The 18,971-nt window shown below is 42.3% G+C and overlaps 1 protein-coding gene and 1 long non-coding RNA gene across 2 annotated transcripts; both read left to right on the top strand.

The window, feature by feature from the left end:
- The first annotated feature begins 1,022 nt into the window (after positions 1-1,022).
- Positions 1,023-9,940, top strand: LOC147087139 (leukocyte immunoglobulin-like receptor subfamily B member 3). The gene is made up of 4 exons (XM_085978060.1): positions 1,023-1,179; positions 2,896-3,189; positions 5,100-5,393; positions 9,544-9,940. The coding sequence occupies exons 1-4, from the start codon at positions 1,023-1,025 to the stop codon at positions 9,846-9,848; spliced, it is 1,050 nt and encodes a 349-aa protein (XP_085834186.1). The 3' UTR covers positions 9,849-9,940.
- Positions 9,941-15,148: 5,208 nt separating this feature from the next.
- On the top strand, positions 15,149-17,924 carry LOC147087138 (uncharacterized). The gene is made up of 2 exons (XR_015075591.1): positions 15,149-15,343; positions 16,400-17,924. It is a non-coding gene; the product is annotated as an uncharacterized LOC147087138 (long non-coding RNA).
- Positions 17,925-18,971: the final 1,047 nt, after the last annotated feature.

Here is an 18,971-nt window from a genome sequence, read left to right as displayed (position 1 = left end):
CTGCAATGTGACCGGAGATTATCGCAATAAAGCCTTCTACTTTGACAGAGATGGCCCAATGCTGTCCTCTAGACCAATCGTAATAAAGGGCAACATTGCAACATTCCTGATTACACAGCGTAACCAAAGAGGGCGGTACCAATGCCAATATGGAATCTCCTTCAATGGAAGGCAATTATTTTCCCCGCTGAGTGAGGCTATTACGCTGACAATAGTAGGTGATTAACAGGGGGCAGAGTTTATTAATATGTCTATGCAACATGCTTGGTATTTTCAAAAATCCATGTGTTATTCACAATACCAAAATGAAATGTTTAACGTTAGGAGAAAGGAATAAAAGCGAATGGCCTTTGATCTCATTGCTCAAAGCTTGACAGGATCCGTGTAACAATGGCCCTGAATACACCGCTGTGCATCTACTGTTATTAACAGCAATACTGAGATATTGCACCTGAAATTTGTCTCGGGTGGAGGAGCAAAAAAGACGAAAGTGAATCGGCTGCACGTTTTTACGCTATCCGATTCCATTGTGTGTGATATTAAACCTACTCGCTCAGCAGAAAACTGGCCGGTGGTCATTTACATTGTCCTGGCTATATCCAGCTCACAGCTTACAGCTCATGGTGGGCAATTGTGAGCAAATCCACCAAGCGGGAAAGAGCTTGTTTCGGGCCGGTTTCACGATTTACACTCCGCCCGATTTTACCATTAATTTACTTCAGTACAACGTAAAATCGGGTCGGCTGATTGGGTCACAACCTTTCGGAAATTACTTTCATTTGTCTTCAAGGAGAGTATAATAGTCTGGGGTGAAAAGCGGATTGCAGAACCGTTCACGCCCGGCGGGATATTGATTTCTTGTTATCCTCACAGCTCATCCTCACAAACCATTAATATCACTTAACCTTCTGGATCAAATATTTGTGAGAGGGGAGATGGTCAGAGTTACCTGTAGAGCCCGATCTCCATATTCAGGGAGCATGTTCTATTTGTACAGAGGAGGGCAAAATAATCCAATCAAAATGGTCAAAGCCAATTCATGGGAATCCGCGGTCATCTTTGACATCACGGACAGCATGGGGACTGGGTCAGAAGATTACTCCTGTGTGTATAAGGGAACAATGTCAGAGCGGCAGATAACCTCAGACCGAAGTGATACCGTGGAGGTAACGGTAATGGGTAAGAATCAATTTTTTCACTGTAATACAATCGGATATCACTGCTTGTCTCTCACATAATGACAATATCGGAGAATGAAACATATGGCCTGCGGTAACATTACATGGGCGATAGCGATTTGCCGCTCGTTTTATGACCCGCCTGATAATGTTTTCCATTTAATTATGTGTACAAAATCAAATTGCGGCCGCCTGATTCAAGGATCCGCCTAAGAAAATGTTTATCACTAGAGGTTCGAACAATCAACGATTAGTGTCACAATGACAGCACGGCGCCAGGGATTTAACCCCACTGAGTGTACTGTCATCTCAAGAAGCTCTGCAAGCTGACAGGAGAATCTGCGTGCTGAGATTTTCAATAAGATCTTGATATGCACGATATTTTAATCTAATTATCTCGTGGGTTTCCATCTCTCTCCCTGCATTGCATTTCGATAGTATTTCAATTCCACGGGACCTTCACCAGCCAGAACGACAAGGGCAGCAGACTCATGGGAGCAACATCCGCTCCAAATTCACCTCCACATAAACACTGTGACTACTAGAGCTGGTCGGAGGCAGGGAATTCTGTGGCGAGTGTCTCACCTCCTGACTCCACAAAGCCTTTCCACCATCTCTTTGCACAAGTCAAGAGTGGGATTGAATACTCTCCACATCTCTGGATGAGAGCAGCTGCAACTCAGGAAGCGTGACACAATCCAAGACAAAGCAGGTCACTTGATTGGCAAATTATGCAGCACTTTAAACAGTCACTCTATCCACCACCGGCACAAAGTGGCTGCAGTGTTTACCATCTACAAGTTGCACTGCAGCAAGTCACCAAGACTTCTTCGGCAGCACCTCCCAAACCTGCAACCTCTCCCACCTAGAAGGATAAGTGCAGGAGGCGCATGGGAACACCACCACCTCCAAGTTCACCTCCAAGTCACAAATCAGCCTAACTTGGATATATATCGCTGTTCTTTCATCGTCGGTAGGTAAAAAATTTGAACTCATGACATTGTTTTGCACTTTGACCACACCGGCCTCGCTAAGGTTCAATTAGAAAACCACCCACACCTTCTGAAGGGGAAACTAGGATTGACAGTAGTTGTTGGCCACGCCAGTGACAACCACAACGGTAAAGATAACAACAATTGCGTGCTCACAAAAACGGCTTAATTATTTGAAATGAGTGACTATCAAAGCCTCGCTGATTTTGGTTGCTCTCTGCCTTCCGTTGGCGGAGGTATCTTACTTCTACTGCTGCCGGTCGCTGTTAAGGGAATAATGGAGACTTTTACTCTCTCTGATCTCATCTTCACTTGGGCTAAATTAGCAGCAGTGGGCTTTTCAAAGGAACCTTTTTGTTTTTTCGCTTGTACCCCAGAGTAAAATCTCCGGCCTAAAACCGAACTTTGGAGAGTGAACTGAAGCTGATGTAGGTTCTTTCGCACCGCCATTTGATTTCCTACATTACAATAGCGAAAATACTTTAAAATTACTAAATTGGCTGTAAATTGCTTTGGGACGTTCCAAGATCATGAAAGGCGCTAGAAAAATGCAAGTCTTTTTTTCTTCATAATCGAATCCCCAACTCTCCTTTTGTGGAATCTCTGTATCCGATGTGAAACTGTGCTTCAGCACCGCACAATCATCATTGAGATCCCAACCTTGCACTTTACATGAAAATCCCCAGATGCATTTCTAATTGTACTTTCTGTTTATTTCACCACAGCTCCGCTAACCACACCAGTGATAACTCTTGATCAACTGAGTGGGGTGTATGTAGTAGGAGAGACGGTCACCGTTTCCTGCACCTTGACTGAAGATTATCGAGATAAATTTTTCTACTTTTACAAAGATAATCAATATCTGCAATCCTATCAAAATATCAGAAAGGACAACATTGGAAAAATCCCAGTTACCAGTAAAGGCCAGGGAGGGCGGTACCAGTGCCACTATAAAACCTCTGTCAAGGGAAGACGGTTAGAATCTCATCGTAGCGAGTCTGTGACGGTCACTGTAGCAGGTGAGTGACAGGGATCAATGGATTTTGTATGATTTTATCAAGCTCTTGGAATTTTTATAAAATCATGCTTTAATCATTGGAACAACATGAATGTTTTAATATTAGGATAGAGGAAGAAACCGAATGGGTTTTGAACCTATTGATCAATTCTCGAAAGGATTCATGTAATTCTGGACCTGTGTTCAATTGATGTGAATCCATTACCGACAAAGGGCATTACTGGAGATAAGGCGATGAAATTCGTCACGGGCGGTAGCTCAAAACGGGCGCTAGCGATTCGGCCGCCCGTTTTCAGCCCTGCCTGATAAAGCTTTCCATTTAATTATGTGTATAAAATCGAATCATAAATACTATGTTCAAGGATCCACCTCCAAAAAAATGTCCCACTTCATGTTTAAACTTTAAATTTTATTGCCACAATGAAAGCACAGCGTGTGGGATTTAACTCCACTGAGTGTAGTGTCAGCTCAAGAAGCTTTCCAGATGGGCTGGCCATAACAGATTACAGGTTTCTCTGTCCGAGAACAGAATCTGCGTGCCAAGACTTTCAAAATGATCCTATTATGTGTGATATTTTAATCGAATTACTTTGTTGGTTTCCATATCTCTCTCTTCATTGCATTTCGTCAGCATTTCACTTACACGGGACCTCCACCAGCCAGAAGGACAAGGGCAGCAGGTGCATGGGAACATCATCCACTCCAAATTCACCTTCAAATAAACACAGTGGCTACTAGAGCAGGTCTGAGGCAGGGAATTCTGCGGCGAGTGTCTCACCTCCTGACTCCACAAAGCCTTTCCACCATCTCCTTGCACAACTCCAGAGTGTGATTGAATACTCTCCACATCTCTGGGTGAGAGCAGCTGCAAATCAGGAAGCGTGACACAATCCAAGACAACGCAGCTCACTTGATTGGCAAACCATGCAGCACATTAAACATTCACTCTGTCCACCACCGGCGCAAAGTCGCTGCAGTGTTTCCCATCTACAATATGCACTGCAGCAAGTCACCAAGGCTTCTGCGGCTGCTCCTCCCAAACCAGCGTTCTATTCCTCCTAGAAGGACAAGGGCCGCAGGTACATGGGAACATCACCGCCTCAAAGTTCCCCTCCAAGTCACACACCATCCTGACTTGGACATATATTGCTGTTCCTTCATCGTTGGTACGTCCAACCCTTACAATTCATTACATTGTTGTGCACTTTGACCACACTGGCCTCACTAAGGTTCAATTAGAAGGCCACCCACACCTTCTGGAGGGGAAACTAGGGATTGACAGTAGTTGCTGGACATGCCAGCGACAACCACAATGGTATATATAAAAATAATTGTGTGCTCGCAGAAACGGCTAAATTATTTCAAAAGTGTGACACTCAAAGCCTCGCTTAGATTGGTTGCTCACTGCCTTCTGTTGGCGGGGTTATCATACTTGCAGTGGTACCAGTCGCTGCTATGGGAATAATGAAGACTTTCACTCTCTCTGATCTCATCTTCACCTTGCTAAAGTAACAGCACTGGGCATTTCAAAGCAACCATTTCCTTGTTCCGCTCGCATCCCCGAGTAAAATCTCTGAACTGAAACCGGACTTTGGACCGAGAATTTGAGCGGATTTTGGTTCTTTGGCACCACCATTTGATTTCCCACATAACAACAGCGAATACACTTCAAGTTTACTAAATTGGCTGTAAACTGCTTTGGGACGTCCCATGGTTATGCATGGCGCTAGAGAAATGCAAGTCAATCTTTTTTTATAATCAATTCCCGAACTCCCCTATTGCGGAATCTCTGTATCCGATGGGAAACTGTGCTTCAACACCGCACAATCATCAATGAGTTCCTAACCTTGCACTGCACGTGGAAATCCGCAGATCCATTTCTAATTGTACTTTATATTTATTTTACCACAGATCCGCTAACTACACCAATGATATCACTTGATCAACCGAGTGGGGTGTATGTGGTAGGAGAGGCGATCACCATTACCTGCAATGTGACCGGAGATTATCGAGGCAAATCGCTCCACTTATACAAAGATAATCAATACCTGCAATCTGATCAAATGGTCAGAAAGGACAACATTTTAACAATCCCGGTTAACAGTACTGACCAAGGAGGGCGGTACCAGTGCAAATATGGGACCTTCGTCAATGGAAGGTGGTTAGAAACTCAGCGCAGTGAGTCTGTGATGGTCACTGTAGCAGGTGAGTGACAGGGAGCAGAGGATTTTAGTATTTTTCCAGCACTCTTGGTATGTTTATAAAATCATGCTTCCATCACTGTAACTGAATTAATGGTTTAATATTTGGAGAGAGGAATAAAACAGAATTGGTTTTAAGAACATACGGATATAAGACACAGGAGCAGGAAAGGCCATTTGGCCCTTCAAGCTTGCTCTGCCATTCAGTAGGATCATTCGCAATCTTCTACAGCATCTCCACTGTCCTGCACTATCCACATATCCCTTGATTCCCTTAATATTCAAAAATCTATCTACCTCTGTCTTGAATATACTCAACGACTGAGCCTTCACAGCCCAATGGGGTACTGAATTCCAAAGATTTATCATCCAGTCAGTGTAAAAATTTCTCCTCATCTCATTCCTAAATGGCCGAAACCTTAACCTGAGACTGTGGACCTTGGATCTAGACTCACACTTCTCCACATTCTGTTCCATTTGCCCTGTCCCTGCCCACTCACTTTGCCTGTCTATATCACCTGGAAGCCTTCTTGCATTCTCCTCACACCTTAAGTTGCACCAGCTCTGTATCATCAGCAAACTTGAATATATTACAATTGGTCCCCTAATCCAAACCATTGATGTAGATTGTGAAAAGCTGAGGCCCAAGCAAAGATCCTTACATAACCCCACTTGTTACAGCCTGCCAACCCGAAAATGAATCTTTTATTGCAACTCTCTGTTTTCTGTCCGTTAACCAATCCTCAATACATGCAAATATATTATCCCCAATCCCATGAGCCCTAATTCTGTTTAGTAACCTCGTGTTTGGCACCTTATCGAATGCCTTCTGAAAATTCAAATACACCACCTCCACTGATTCCCCCTTATCAATTCTGCCATTTACAACTTCAAAAAACTCCACCAGATTTGTCATACATGATTTCACTTTCATAAATCCGTGTTGACTCTGTCAATGCTATTTGTATTTTCTGAGTGACCTATTACCATTTCCTCAATAACAGATTCGAACTATTTCCCTACTACTGATGTCAGGCTAACTGGCCTGTAGTTCCTCGTTTCCTCTCTCCCTCCTTTCATACATAGTGGGGCTAGGTTTTAATCTGATTCCTCAACTCTTGACAGGATTCATGTAACATGCCCTGCAATCACTCGCTGTGCACCTGCTCACCGCAAAGGGCATTACTGGAGATACTGTGACATTCCTCACGGGAATTAGCGTAAAACAGGCGAAAGCGAAACAGCCGCCCGATTCACACCCGACAGATTTCTGATTCCATTGCAGGCAATTGAAATGGAAATCCGGCGATGTGTAAAACGTGCTGATGTTGAGCTATCGCCTGCTTTAGGCTACTGTACAAGACGAATTTATACTCCATTGCGTCTGAATGTTGTGCATTCAATCCCGACGAAAAACATGAGCTCACAGTCCATGGCGACACTTGGAGGGTAACTTTAACCACACCCCCCAGGTGGAAAAGAGGCGGATAGGGATCGACCTTCCATTTTACTCTCCGCCCAATTATACCCTCCATTGACTTAAATGGAATCTAATATCGTGCTAGTTTACCATTGTCCCTGTGACTGAGTACTGAGGGAATGCTGTTTGATGGAGCTGAGAGATTGGATATTTAGCGATGTGAAGACAACACATTCTGACAGGGGGCGGCCGGCTATCTCTTAAAATCACGCAAAATCTGACCCTGATTTCCAATTTTACTCACTAAATGTCTGGAACTACCACAGTGGAATGTTTAACGTCAAATGGCTTCTTCCTGCCAAAGTTTTAACTCCACTGAATGTATGGTCACCTCACGAGGCACCGCCAGTGTGGGTGGCCTTGTCAGATTACAGATTCTCAGTCAGATAACCGAAACAGCGGAATGAGATTTACAAAAACATCCTGATACGCAAAATATTTTAACTTAAGTACATTTAAGGTTTCATATCACTCAATGGATTTCGTCTGCACCTCGAAATCCCTCGACTTCCATCATAAAAAAGGACGATGGCAGTCGTAGCATCTGAACAGCATAATCTCCTAGTTCCACCTCCAAGTCACACACCATCCTGACTTGGAAATATATTTGGCGTTCCTTCATCGTCGCTCGCTCAAATCTTGGAAGTCCATACCGAACAGCATTGTGGGAGCATAAATGGGTTAAAGAAGAAGACTGACCATCATCTTCTCAAGGGCTACTGGGTTCGGGCACTAAATGCCAGCCTTGCCAGCGAAGCCCACATCCTACAGCCCAGCAACTCTGCACTGCCTGATGTGAAATGTAAATCCACACAGTTTATGGGAGTTGTTCACTCTTTTTATTCAGGTTATGGCTCGACTAAGTTAGCAGAAATGTGAATTTCAAAGGAAAATATCTTCTCCTGGTATCAAAGATGGTAATTTCAGCGATAAGCCCTGATTTTGGAACAAGATCCCCAACTGATTTATTTTCTTTTTGAAACCATCAGTTCCCTTTTTGTCGAATCTCAATTGCCGATACGAACATTTCAATTAAACACGTCACAATCGTTATTGAGTTACCAGCCTTTCATGGCACAAGAACATGCAGAAATCCATTTCTGTTGTTCTTTACATTCATTTACCACAGATGCAGTAACAATACGAAATATATCAACGTGGAAGAGTGTGACATGATATATTTGGTACGAAGAACGAGGGGAGACAATAAAAACTAAAAGCTACAACGCTAAAGTGTATGTGTAACCAGAGAAACCTGGAGGTATTTGTGCACGCATTGTTGAAGGTGGCAGGGCAGGTTGACAAAACGGTTATACAAGCATACGGGATCCTGAACTTCTTAAATAGCAGCATAAAGTACAAAAGCAAGGATGTCATAATAAACATTTATAAAACACTTGTTCGGCCTCAACTGGAGCATTGGGTCTACTTCTGGGCACCGCACTCTAGGAAGGGTTGGAAGGCCTTAGAGAAGGGCAGAGAAGATTTACGAGGACGATTCCAGGGAGGACGGACCTCAGTTACGTGGATAGAGTAGAGAAGCTGGGGTAGTTCTCCTTAGAGCAGAGAAGGTGGAGAGGAAGTTTGATTTGTAAAATCAGACCTGCGTCCCCTGGTTGCCTAACTTGCTGTCACTGGAAAAACGTTCTCCTTATTTAATCTATCTAAACGCTTCATGATTTTGATCACCTCTATTAGATCTCTACTCAACCTTCTCTGCTCTGACGAGTCAATCACAGCTTCTCCAGTCTCTCAATATAACTGAAATCCCTCTTCCCTGGAACCATTCTGGTAAATCTCCTCTACACCATCTGTAAGGCATTGACATCCTTCCTAAAGTGTAGTGCCCTATTCTGGGACACAGTATTCCTACATGGCGTCTAACCAGTGATTCCTACAGCTTTAGCATATCTTCTTTGACTTTGTAGTCTAAGCCTCTGTTTGATACAGCTTTTCTTTAAATGTATCCTCAGCCTATCCCGCCACATTCAAAGACTTGTGCATGTGCACCCCAGGTCCCTCTGTTCCTGCACCACGTTTGAAATTGTACAATTTCGTTTAAACATTCCCTCTTAATTCTTTCTACGAAATTGTGTCACTTCACACTTATCTGCATTAGATTTCATCTGCCATGTTTCTCTCAATTTCACCAGTCTCTCTATGTAATCCTGAAATATAAACAGAACATGCTGTAAATACTCAGCAGGCCAGGCAGCCTCTGTAGAGAGAGAAACAGTGTTAACGTTTCACATCGATGATCTTTCCTCAGAACTGGAAAACATAGAGTTATAAAGCATTTTAAGCAAATGCAGAGGCAGTGAAATGGGGAAGGGAGGAAAGATCAAATGGGAAGGTCTGTGTTAGGTTGGAAGGCAGGAAAGATTAAATTACAGTAGGTCTGATTGTACAATGCAAAAGGAGATGGTATGGGACCAGTAAAGAAACAAAAGCTGGGTCTAGAGGAAGTGTAAATGGGAATAGCAGAATCATGTCCCCTTGATGTGTGTTGATATCATCCTCACTGCTCACTATATTTTCGACTGTCTTGTCTTCTCCAAACGTTTCAGTTATCCCCTGTGTACACAAGCCCAGCTCATTCATATTTTGGTTCTCAAGAATAAGTCTATATTGCATTTTGAATCGATGGTCACTACTTGTTCCTTTCGAATTACAGGTCTACCCAAACCAAATATATCAATGGATTCCAATGTTCTTGTGAAGGGTGGAGAAGTCACCTTTAACTGTACAAGCCCACGGGAGCTTCCTGGCATCACATTTTACTTATACAGACATGGAGAAACGAATCACTCGGATGTCCAGCATGCTGCTGCAGGGTGTAATTCTCTCACCTTCACCATCAGGAATATAGGTCATTCCGATGGAGGAAGTTACACCTGCCTGTACAAAACGGATGTGAGCGGAAGGCGGCTAACATCGGCTCTGAGTGACCCTGTACATATAACTGTAGGAGGTGAGTGAGATTCACAGAGTCACTGTATTTATCGGACCCCAGCACAAGGGGTGCTTGCATCATAGTTAGTCTGCATCAGTTGTTCTGTTTAAGGATTAAAACTGGCATGTAAATGACATCAATATGTTAAAATTCTTATCGGATGTTGACTCATAGGCTGCCCACTTTACACCCCGTCATACAGGACTGAACAGGTGGGCGATGTGACATTGCCCACTTTTATGCCAGTGCTTGAATACCCTTTGACTCTTATTCCATTAAGTGTTTGCTACTTACTGCGTGACTGATGGCAGAACTAAAGCGCTAACCATTGGATGGTTTTACTTCTCCAACTCCGATTAAAAGTTTGATTCACTCGCTTTCTTCTGTAGTTCCTCATCGATTCTATAATAGTGCAAGATTAAACCTAGGGAAGCTGAGAAAAAAAAATATTCACGTCACCGACTTTAACAAAAGGTCATTTTAACCTGGTAAGCAATAAGCAAAACAAACAATCTGCTGTTTGAAATATACAACAGTTCATTCGGCGTCTGTGGAGAGAGCAGGATGTTGTGACAAAGGTCCGCACCGAAAAAAATAGCTCAACTCATTCTCTCCTCGCATGCGCAGTTTTGACCCAATGACCAGAATGAAACTTACAGAATGAAACTGACTAATTTACGTGCAATCTGTTATATTTTTGCCGCCAGCTGGGAACAGTCGTTTTTCCCAGAACACGGTTAATATCCAATGAAAGAATCAAAGAATGAACGAGGCAACTAATCAATCGAACAATGAGAATCAGCTTCGTGCTGCGTCATGTTCTCCCAATGCATTGTGACGTCAACTGCATGCCAACCCCCCGCCGACTTTATTACTGATTCGCTGATATTGCAGCACTGATTTAATGCGGGTCATTTATTATAAAAAACAGAGGAGGAGAGAACGACTTTGAACATCTGAGGCACGTTTTCGAAACAGTGAAAATCCAAGGAACCGCTAACATTAAGTATCGCGAGTGTTGGAAATGCTATGCCATTTTATGTGAAGAGACAAGGGAATCTGAGGCCGTTCTCCTTAGAGCAGAGAATGTTAAGGGGAGATGTAATAGAATGGTTCAAAATTATGAGGGTTTACGATAGAGCAGATAAGGAGAAACTGATTCTACTGGCAGTAGGGTCGATAACCACAGGGCACAGATTAAAGATCACTGGCAAAACACAGAGGTGAGATAAAATTATTAAATAAACAAGCGAGTTGTTGTAATCTGGAATGCACTGCCTGAAAGTGAGGTGGAAGCAGATTAAATAGTAACATTCCAAAGGGAATCGGACATATACTTGAAAGTGAGAACAAAATGCAGGGCTGTGGGGAATGAGCAGAGGTGTGATTCTATTTGTATAGCTCTTTCACAGGCACGATGGGCCAAATGGGCTCATTCTTTTCTGTGCAATTCTATGATATTATATCAACCTTTTAATTTCTTATGTATTTTTTCTGCTTTGGAATTCACTCCGGATCCACTGCCTATCTGTGGCTTCTGTTAAGCTGCAGATTATCTATTTTTTGTAGAAACTTTTGTTTAACTTGGTTACGCTGTGTCCCTTTACCTCACTTAGATAAATCCTTTGCGCTGGAGGCTGGTGTTGGCTCTGCTGTGGGTCTGATTCTCATCTTTTTTCTGTTGGGTGTGTGCTTCTGGAAGAAAGGTGGGTTAATCAACATGCATTATCCGTTCATTACAGACATGCAGACCATGCTAACTGCCGCCTCTCCATGAACACAGTAATGACAACCTCCTCCAACCATCTCCCACTTCACCCATAAGCTCGGACTGTAAATATTTGGAAATCGTAGACTGACAGGCGAAATAGCGAGGGTCGAAGCAGAAAGGGTCCTGGGTAGAAATGCGTCTTTGGTGGAAGCACATAACGGGAGTATTTTAAATAGCCGCCTGTTATTTGCTCCATCCGATATTTAGTATCATTGATTTCAATAGAATATAGATTTTAACGTAGAATGGGCGGCTCAACGCTACTGCTAATTTTGAGCAACTGCATTGCTGGGGTACAAATGTGTCTTACTTGATCGTGCAAGATGGATGATATCGCATTTGCCACCTATACGATTCCCCATGTATGGAACTGAATGTCCTGTGGGGTGTAGAACATGCAGAGTGAGCGATACCGCCCATTTTCCTTTACCAGTCAAGTGGAATTCCAACCCACAGTGTCACATTGTAACGAATGAATCGAAAAACTCGGTATTCTTAGTCTGGAAGGAGACGGCGGAGAGGTGATTTTGTGGAGGTGGTTAGGGTAGTACATGAGTATGGAGGAGGAAAATCTGCAACACAGCATGAAATGAAATTATAGTTTGGCGGAGCGGGAGATGGGCGCTGTGTACAATGGAAATCCTGCCTGAATTCGACCGTTTCCCACCGGTGGGTTTATTTAAAAGTACCCCCTTCGGGTTCCTTCATAAAACATTGGTTGGTTGTGTCGGGACAGTTATGGTGCTGGGGCACAGGTTTCTGTGTCCAAAAGACCTTTTCAGCTCATTGACTCTACTCTTATTCCTATTTTGTAAACCATTATTTGTCTCAGATTTCTAACACTTACATTTTCTTCTCAGGGAAGTGGAGAAGCAGCAGAGAAATGAGGTGAGATCATTGACTGTTGAATTGTCAATTACAACCACACCTGGCCAAGATAAAACTCAGATGCAGATGTTCAGGAATAATTGTACCCTGTATACTTCACTTCCTTTTCATATTAGAAAGAAACTCCCCCACTCACACTCACGCACACATTCCAACACGCAATTAGACGTATATACATACATACACTCACAAATATGTATATATATACACAGACTGGTATACATAATCACACACATTCACACACAAGAACACATATATTTTCTCATACGTTCAGTGAAAGACACAGATACACGCTCATAATAAAGCATACACTCAAACTCAAGCACACACATATTAAAACACACATACACACACTCAAACACACAATCATAATAAAACACACACACACTCAAACACACACACAATCACACACACTCAAACACACACACAATCACACAAACTCAACCATATTCAAACACTAATCCAGGCAGTTTTCACTTACTTCAGTAATTTTGTTTGCATCTGCACTGCATCCCATTAAATGTGTTTTTGTTCATTATCTCATTAAACTATAGCCTTTCTCATCTGGGGATCCCATATTAACGACAGCTCAATGAGAGATGAAATCCCTCTTTGTGCTCACTGAATCGATATCGCGAATCGGTTTGTGATGATTTCATCAAATTCTTATTTTTAGCCCAATGGAAATTCTGCTCGCCAAAAAGATTGTCCAACGGGAGGAAATATTCACAAACTATGTAATGGTGCCGCTTCACATGGTGAGAGCAGGAGATAGGTCCTCATTAATCACCTTAGACGTCAAACTAATCATTAGTTCCAGGGTAACAAGGAATAACCTGGCCTGGGAACAGTTGGATAAACACATGTTCCAGGACGTGGGCAGAGAGATACTTCTACATATAACATGGGATCCATGTCTGAAATCCAATCAATACCTGTATCAAGAATTTAATGATCTGTGACATCGAAAATAAAATGATTAATTGACGATATATGTTGTTTTAAGGAACACAGCGCCTCCTGGTGACCAAAGCAGTGAGACCCTGACATGGAAGTTCAGTTTTGTATTCGTACATCCAAAATTCTCCTTTGCATTTAGCTTTTCTTGCAGTTAACGAAAAGGAATGAACACAATATTATTGTTACATTTCTAGTAACCGTTTGTAGACATTTTATTGTATTAGCAAGCCAACTGTGAATCACATATACTGTCAATCATTCTGAATCATTTAGTGAATCTGACCAAGAATCAAAATAAACTCTGAATACATATTTTCATCATTCAATGAAAGTGATTTTTCAGACAGGGAGTGATGAGGGAGTGTAGTCAACAGATGCAGAGAGGATAGTCGGAAACAGGTCGCTGGACCCGGCACATAGATGTAAAACAAACCCCTTTTTTATTCCGACCCACTGTGCTAATTTGTTTCTAATAGGAAATCTGATCATGCATTGTTTTAAATATTTATATATTTACAGTACAGTAGTGTAATAGATGGCAATTGCTGAAGCAAGTGGAGTCGGTAATAGCATCACAGGTTTTTGCAAACATGCTGAGAAGCTGCACCACGCCACCACTGGTGGATAGATGTAATTACAGTATGCCAAATTCCTGTCGCAGATTTTGATTCTACAAGTGAATCAAGCAGAGGAATTTATCATGAGCAATGTGAAGCAACTAATTACAATCGGAAGTGCGATTTATAAAGAGCACAAAAGATTTGTATGGTATTGCTCATCGAATTCGCAGTGCAATAGGCATGTGGAGTCCGGGCTAAGTAGAGTCTTCAAGTGCAGCATTGCAGGGTCATCTTCTTAGGGTGTCAGTCGGAACCGAGGATGACTTGCTTCCACACTAAAAATTAGTTCTCAGGTGACTACACGCTCTGTCAAAGGTGGGGCAGACGGTGGTTGAAGGGGTGGGTTGGTGGGCTGCATGGGTTGACGTGCGCTCCTTCCACTTTTTGCTCTTGTAGGGTAGTGGATTACTGGACCGGGGTACACAGATGTAATTAAATTCCAATGTTGGCCGTCTTTCCCTTTTGTACAATACTTCACGTTTTATTGTTATTTAATGTTAAATAGCAAAACCCTTTCAAAGATGTGAAGCTAACACATTGGGTTAGGAGGAGCATCGAACTTCTTCTCCAGTAACGTTTAATGCGTTGTAGTGCCACCCGTGGTTAGATGGTGTAACAACAGTGTGAGAAATTTACATATAAAGTTTCCAGAATAAAGGATCACATAGGTTATTATAATGAGAAAAGATTGAACAAAAAGGATGACAACATTTTTACAACAGCAAGTAAGATTTTGTAGAGAGGTAGCAACATGCCTGTATGATGTAAATATTTCGGAATCAAGTGTTTCCTTATTCAAATAGCTAAAGTTATTATCATGGATAAAAATGCATTAATATTCAACAATCGAGAGTTTAGCACTCATTGAGATCACAGGACAACTCTAGATTAGGCAAGCTATCGCTGCATCAGCGATAATCCGAGAAACATCAAGTCATACAGTGAAAATCTACTGCCCATGTCGAGAGAAACCTCAGCCAACCCATCCACTTCCTGGAGAAACCGAGGAATTGAGAAGGGAAGCTCAGCATAGGAGGTGCATTCACTTCCTAGTGGATAATCAAATACCCATTGGTAGTTGTCAATGGCCAGCTAGTTCCCACTATTGAGTGTGGAGATGGTGTCCCATCCATATGATGCTAAACAAAACCTCCATAGGAATAAAACTCTTTAATAAAAGAGGGAAATGCTCTAAGTATTTAAACATCAATCCATTTGTTATTGTGTTTTGTTTTGTTTAGATGCTGTTCTTAACCTGCAAACATTGCCGAGAGTAAACGCTGTAAGTTAAAAATGCACTGGGATTTTATTTTTCCATTGATGTGGACTTTTATCTCGCTCATTCCATCTCCTGGAACGATGTGTCCAAATATTTGTTGCCTTCTCCAACAGAGTTCTTCTTCTTTTGAAATATCACAATTGCCTTGTCCAGTAATTAATATACACGAGGACAAAAATGTTTTTGATCACACTTCAATATGTCTTTAAACGGCGACAGAATGATGTCCAATGCAGAATAATGAACGGATCTCTATTTTTCTAAGCGGATTGAACAAATGTATTTGCAATAGAACAATAATATTTGAGGGGTGAGGTGTAGATTTGGGCCCGCTATAGGAACTGAAGGGAAATTACAGAGTTCAATTACCACGAATGCAGCTGCAAACACACTCCTGTACAAGCGAATCTAGGCAGTGTACAGCATTTACAGTTTAACAATTGGTTAATGTCTGGAATATGCAGAGCATTTTGACATAAACAAGACCATTTTCTATTTCACCCACTGAACCAACATGCGCTTTCCACGTCTTACACACAACATCCTAGTATCCCACCTGGAAAGTTAAGTTGTCCCTTCATTTTCCAATGCTGTCAGAGATAGGCGCTGGAACTTTTGGCTTAGAGTGGGCCTAAAACAGTGATCTGGATTCAGCCGCCCATTTTACACCTTACTGATGTCCCTTTCCATCGATGTCAAAGTGATCGGTGGCCGAACCCTTATCGTCCCTTCAGCACCTCTGATCAAGTAGAAAATTCCTCCCGCTCTCTGTTTCCATCATGTCCTGTTGCCCTGCTGCTGCTCGAGAGTCCCTTCTTGTTTTAAACAAACAGCATTACCTGAGGTGAAACCTTCATCTGCAAATGTAACCGTTAGCAGACAGTTAATACCCTTTAGAGCAGTGCAATATTCCCCGTTTAATACTGCTCACTCCAACAACGCTGCTTTTGACATTTTTCGGCTTCTGCCTTGGAGCATCAGCTGATAGAATTTCGCTGAACTGTTACCAGAGTGTAGTTGTTCGATTGCATTTCTGACCATTTGCACCATTCCTTTCAGAGTCAGCGAGACACCGTCCAAAACCTCGGTGAGGACTCCGTCCTCTATGCAGCAGTGAAACTCGAGAAGACCAGGCACATCCATCTCAACAGTACCGGACAATGCCATGGTCATCAGCATTTCACCCATTAAAATATTATTCAGCGAGACTTTGTGTTTGCAAGAAGCCATCTATAGAAATGTAATCTGTGAGAAATGTCTGACCCCACTCCAGGTTATTAGTTTACTTTGTGCGTAATTTAAACAAACATTTTAGAACATGGTAACCAGGAGCCGGCCATTCAGCCCCTCGAGCCTTCGCTATGGAATGAGATCATGGTTGGTCTGAACCTCAACTCGGTTTACCCGGTTTGTGCCTAATCATTTGATACGCTGACCTAACAAAACTTTTCAATCCCTTTCTCGAAAACTCCTATTGTCCCCCAGCACAGAGTCTTTCTGCGGGTAAACTTCTAAATTTCTACAAAACTTCGCGTGAAGATGTGCTTCCTGAATTTGCTTCTGAGCGGCCTACCTCTAATTTTATAATTACCTTGTTATAGATTTCATTACCAGAAGAAATAGATTACCTATAGCCAACCTATCAGATAGTGTAAACATTTTAAGAACCTTGATTAATTTACACAATAATCTCCTGTACTCAAGGGAGAACAATCCAAGTCAATGCAACCTATCCTCAGAATGTAACTCTCTAAGCCCCGGTAACATTCTGGTGAATCTGCGCTGCACCCCTTCCAAGGCCAATAGATCCTTCCTGAAGAGCGATGCCCAGAAATGACCGCAGTATTCCAGACCGGGTCTGACCAAGGATTTGTACAACTCAAGTTTAAATTCCATCCTTTTTGCCATGTTCCTTGAGATAATTGTGACTGAATCGCTGTTTCTGTGTAGCCGGGCACAAAATGCAAACTTGGCCCCCAGTCCATGAATTTGAATAATCGATTAACCACCGGATTGGGGGCTATCAATTTCGCCAATACTCTCGGCACCACCTTGCAGCAGGAGGGTAGAAGCGGTGTTTTAGTAAAGTAAAACTTCTTACTAAGCTTGCACATTACAGAACGGACCTCACTTTGGGGAAATTAGAATAGATCAGGAAACTTCATGAACATCTTTGCCCTCTCCGCTACTGCTGGAGTTTCCTCCAGGAAGTCAATTCTGCTCTAAATAATTTGGTGTAAAATATGTTTTTGCTTTTACTGCCTGGGTGCTAAGTTTCACCATAGCAGAGCGCCGAATGTTAAATCTGGCGCAGAGTATCGCGCGCACCTTGAGGAATGGGATTGACTTTCCTTTCACTGATAAAAACGGGGTTTATTATGTTAAAACTGTGCGATTCCCCTCTGCCCTGCCAGAGTTTCCTCTCTGCGCTCTGCCTGGGTGATGCTTTGTTGCAGGAAATAATTATAACTGTTAATGGCATGGAAGATGATTTAATAGCTTTATAATAGCATATGCATTTGAGCGTACAGCAATGTCATGTGTTCAATATCTGAATAAAGGCATTACAATTTCGCAGAAGTCTAATTACACAGTAGTGGTGTTTGTTTATTTACTACAAGGTCCCATGAGGTTTGAAAGTCCAATAAAAACAATTTGCATTTATATCCTTTCCTTAAACGGTCCAAGGTGTTTCACAGGAAGGTAATCAGAAAAAAATTGAGATCGAGGTATCTGAGAAGATATATATTCCTTGGCTCACCTAGAGTGCAAAAATCAATCTGTCTCAGCCTTGAATATGCTCAACGAATCAGCATCCACAGCCCTCTGGGGTAGAGAAGTCCAATGATTCATAACCCTCTGAATGAAGTTATTCCTCCTGATCTCAGGAATGAATCTATTGAACCTTCGTTGCACCACTCCTAAGGCATGTATATCCTTGCTCCGATAAAGAGATAAAAATGGCTGAGACGTTAAACCGAGTCCCCACTTACTTTCTCAAGTAGACATAAAGTATCCAATGGCACTATTCGATAATGCGCAGGGGCGTTCTCCCCTGTGTTCTGGACAATGTTTGTCTCTCAACCAACATCACTAAAACAAATCATCTCCACCTCATAACAACAGAAAATGCTGGAAAAACTCAGCAGTTCAGGCAACATCCGTGGAGAGAAATTTGAGTTGACGGTTCGGGTCGGAACCATTTTTCAAAATTGGAAAGAAAATAAAATCGATCGAAGGCAGGACTGCGATCGACAAAAGAAGTGAAAGAGACAATAAAAGGTATTCGAAAGCAAACGAGATGGTTATAGGCCGGTGGAGACAAAAGACAGCTGAGATTAGGTGTGAAGTGAACTAGCAGGTAAGAGACAGCTGCCAGGTGAGAGGGAGAAACAGAAGGAAATGCGGGTGGGAAGGAAGACCCAAAACAAATGGGTGGAAAAAATTATAAGTAAAAAAGTGATAGGGGACGAGGTTATGATCTGAAATTGTTGAACTCGATATTGAGTCCGGAAGGCTGCAAAATGCCTAATCGGAAGATGAGGTACTGTTCCTCGCATTGCACTTCGTGGGACATTGCTGTGCACAAATTGGATGCCGCATTTCTGACATTGCAACAGTGATTGCTCCT

This window comes from Somniosus microcephalus, unplaced genomic scaffold, assembly GCF_052327205.1.
Source record: "Somniosus microcephalus isolate GS21.2 unplaced genomic scaffold, FLI_Smic_1.0 unresolved_chr6, whole genome shotgun sequence".
NCBI lineage: Eukaryota > Metazoa > Chordata > Chondrichthyes > Squaliformes > Somniosidae > Somniosus > Somniosus microcephalus.
Note: the sequence above shows the minus strand (reverse complement) of the source record. Positions and strands in the feature narration are given on the sequence as shown.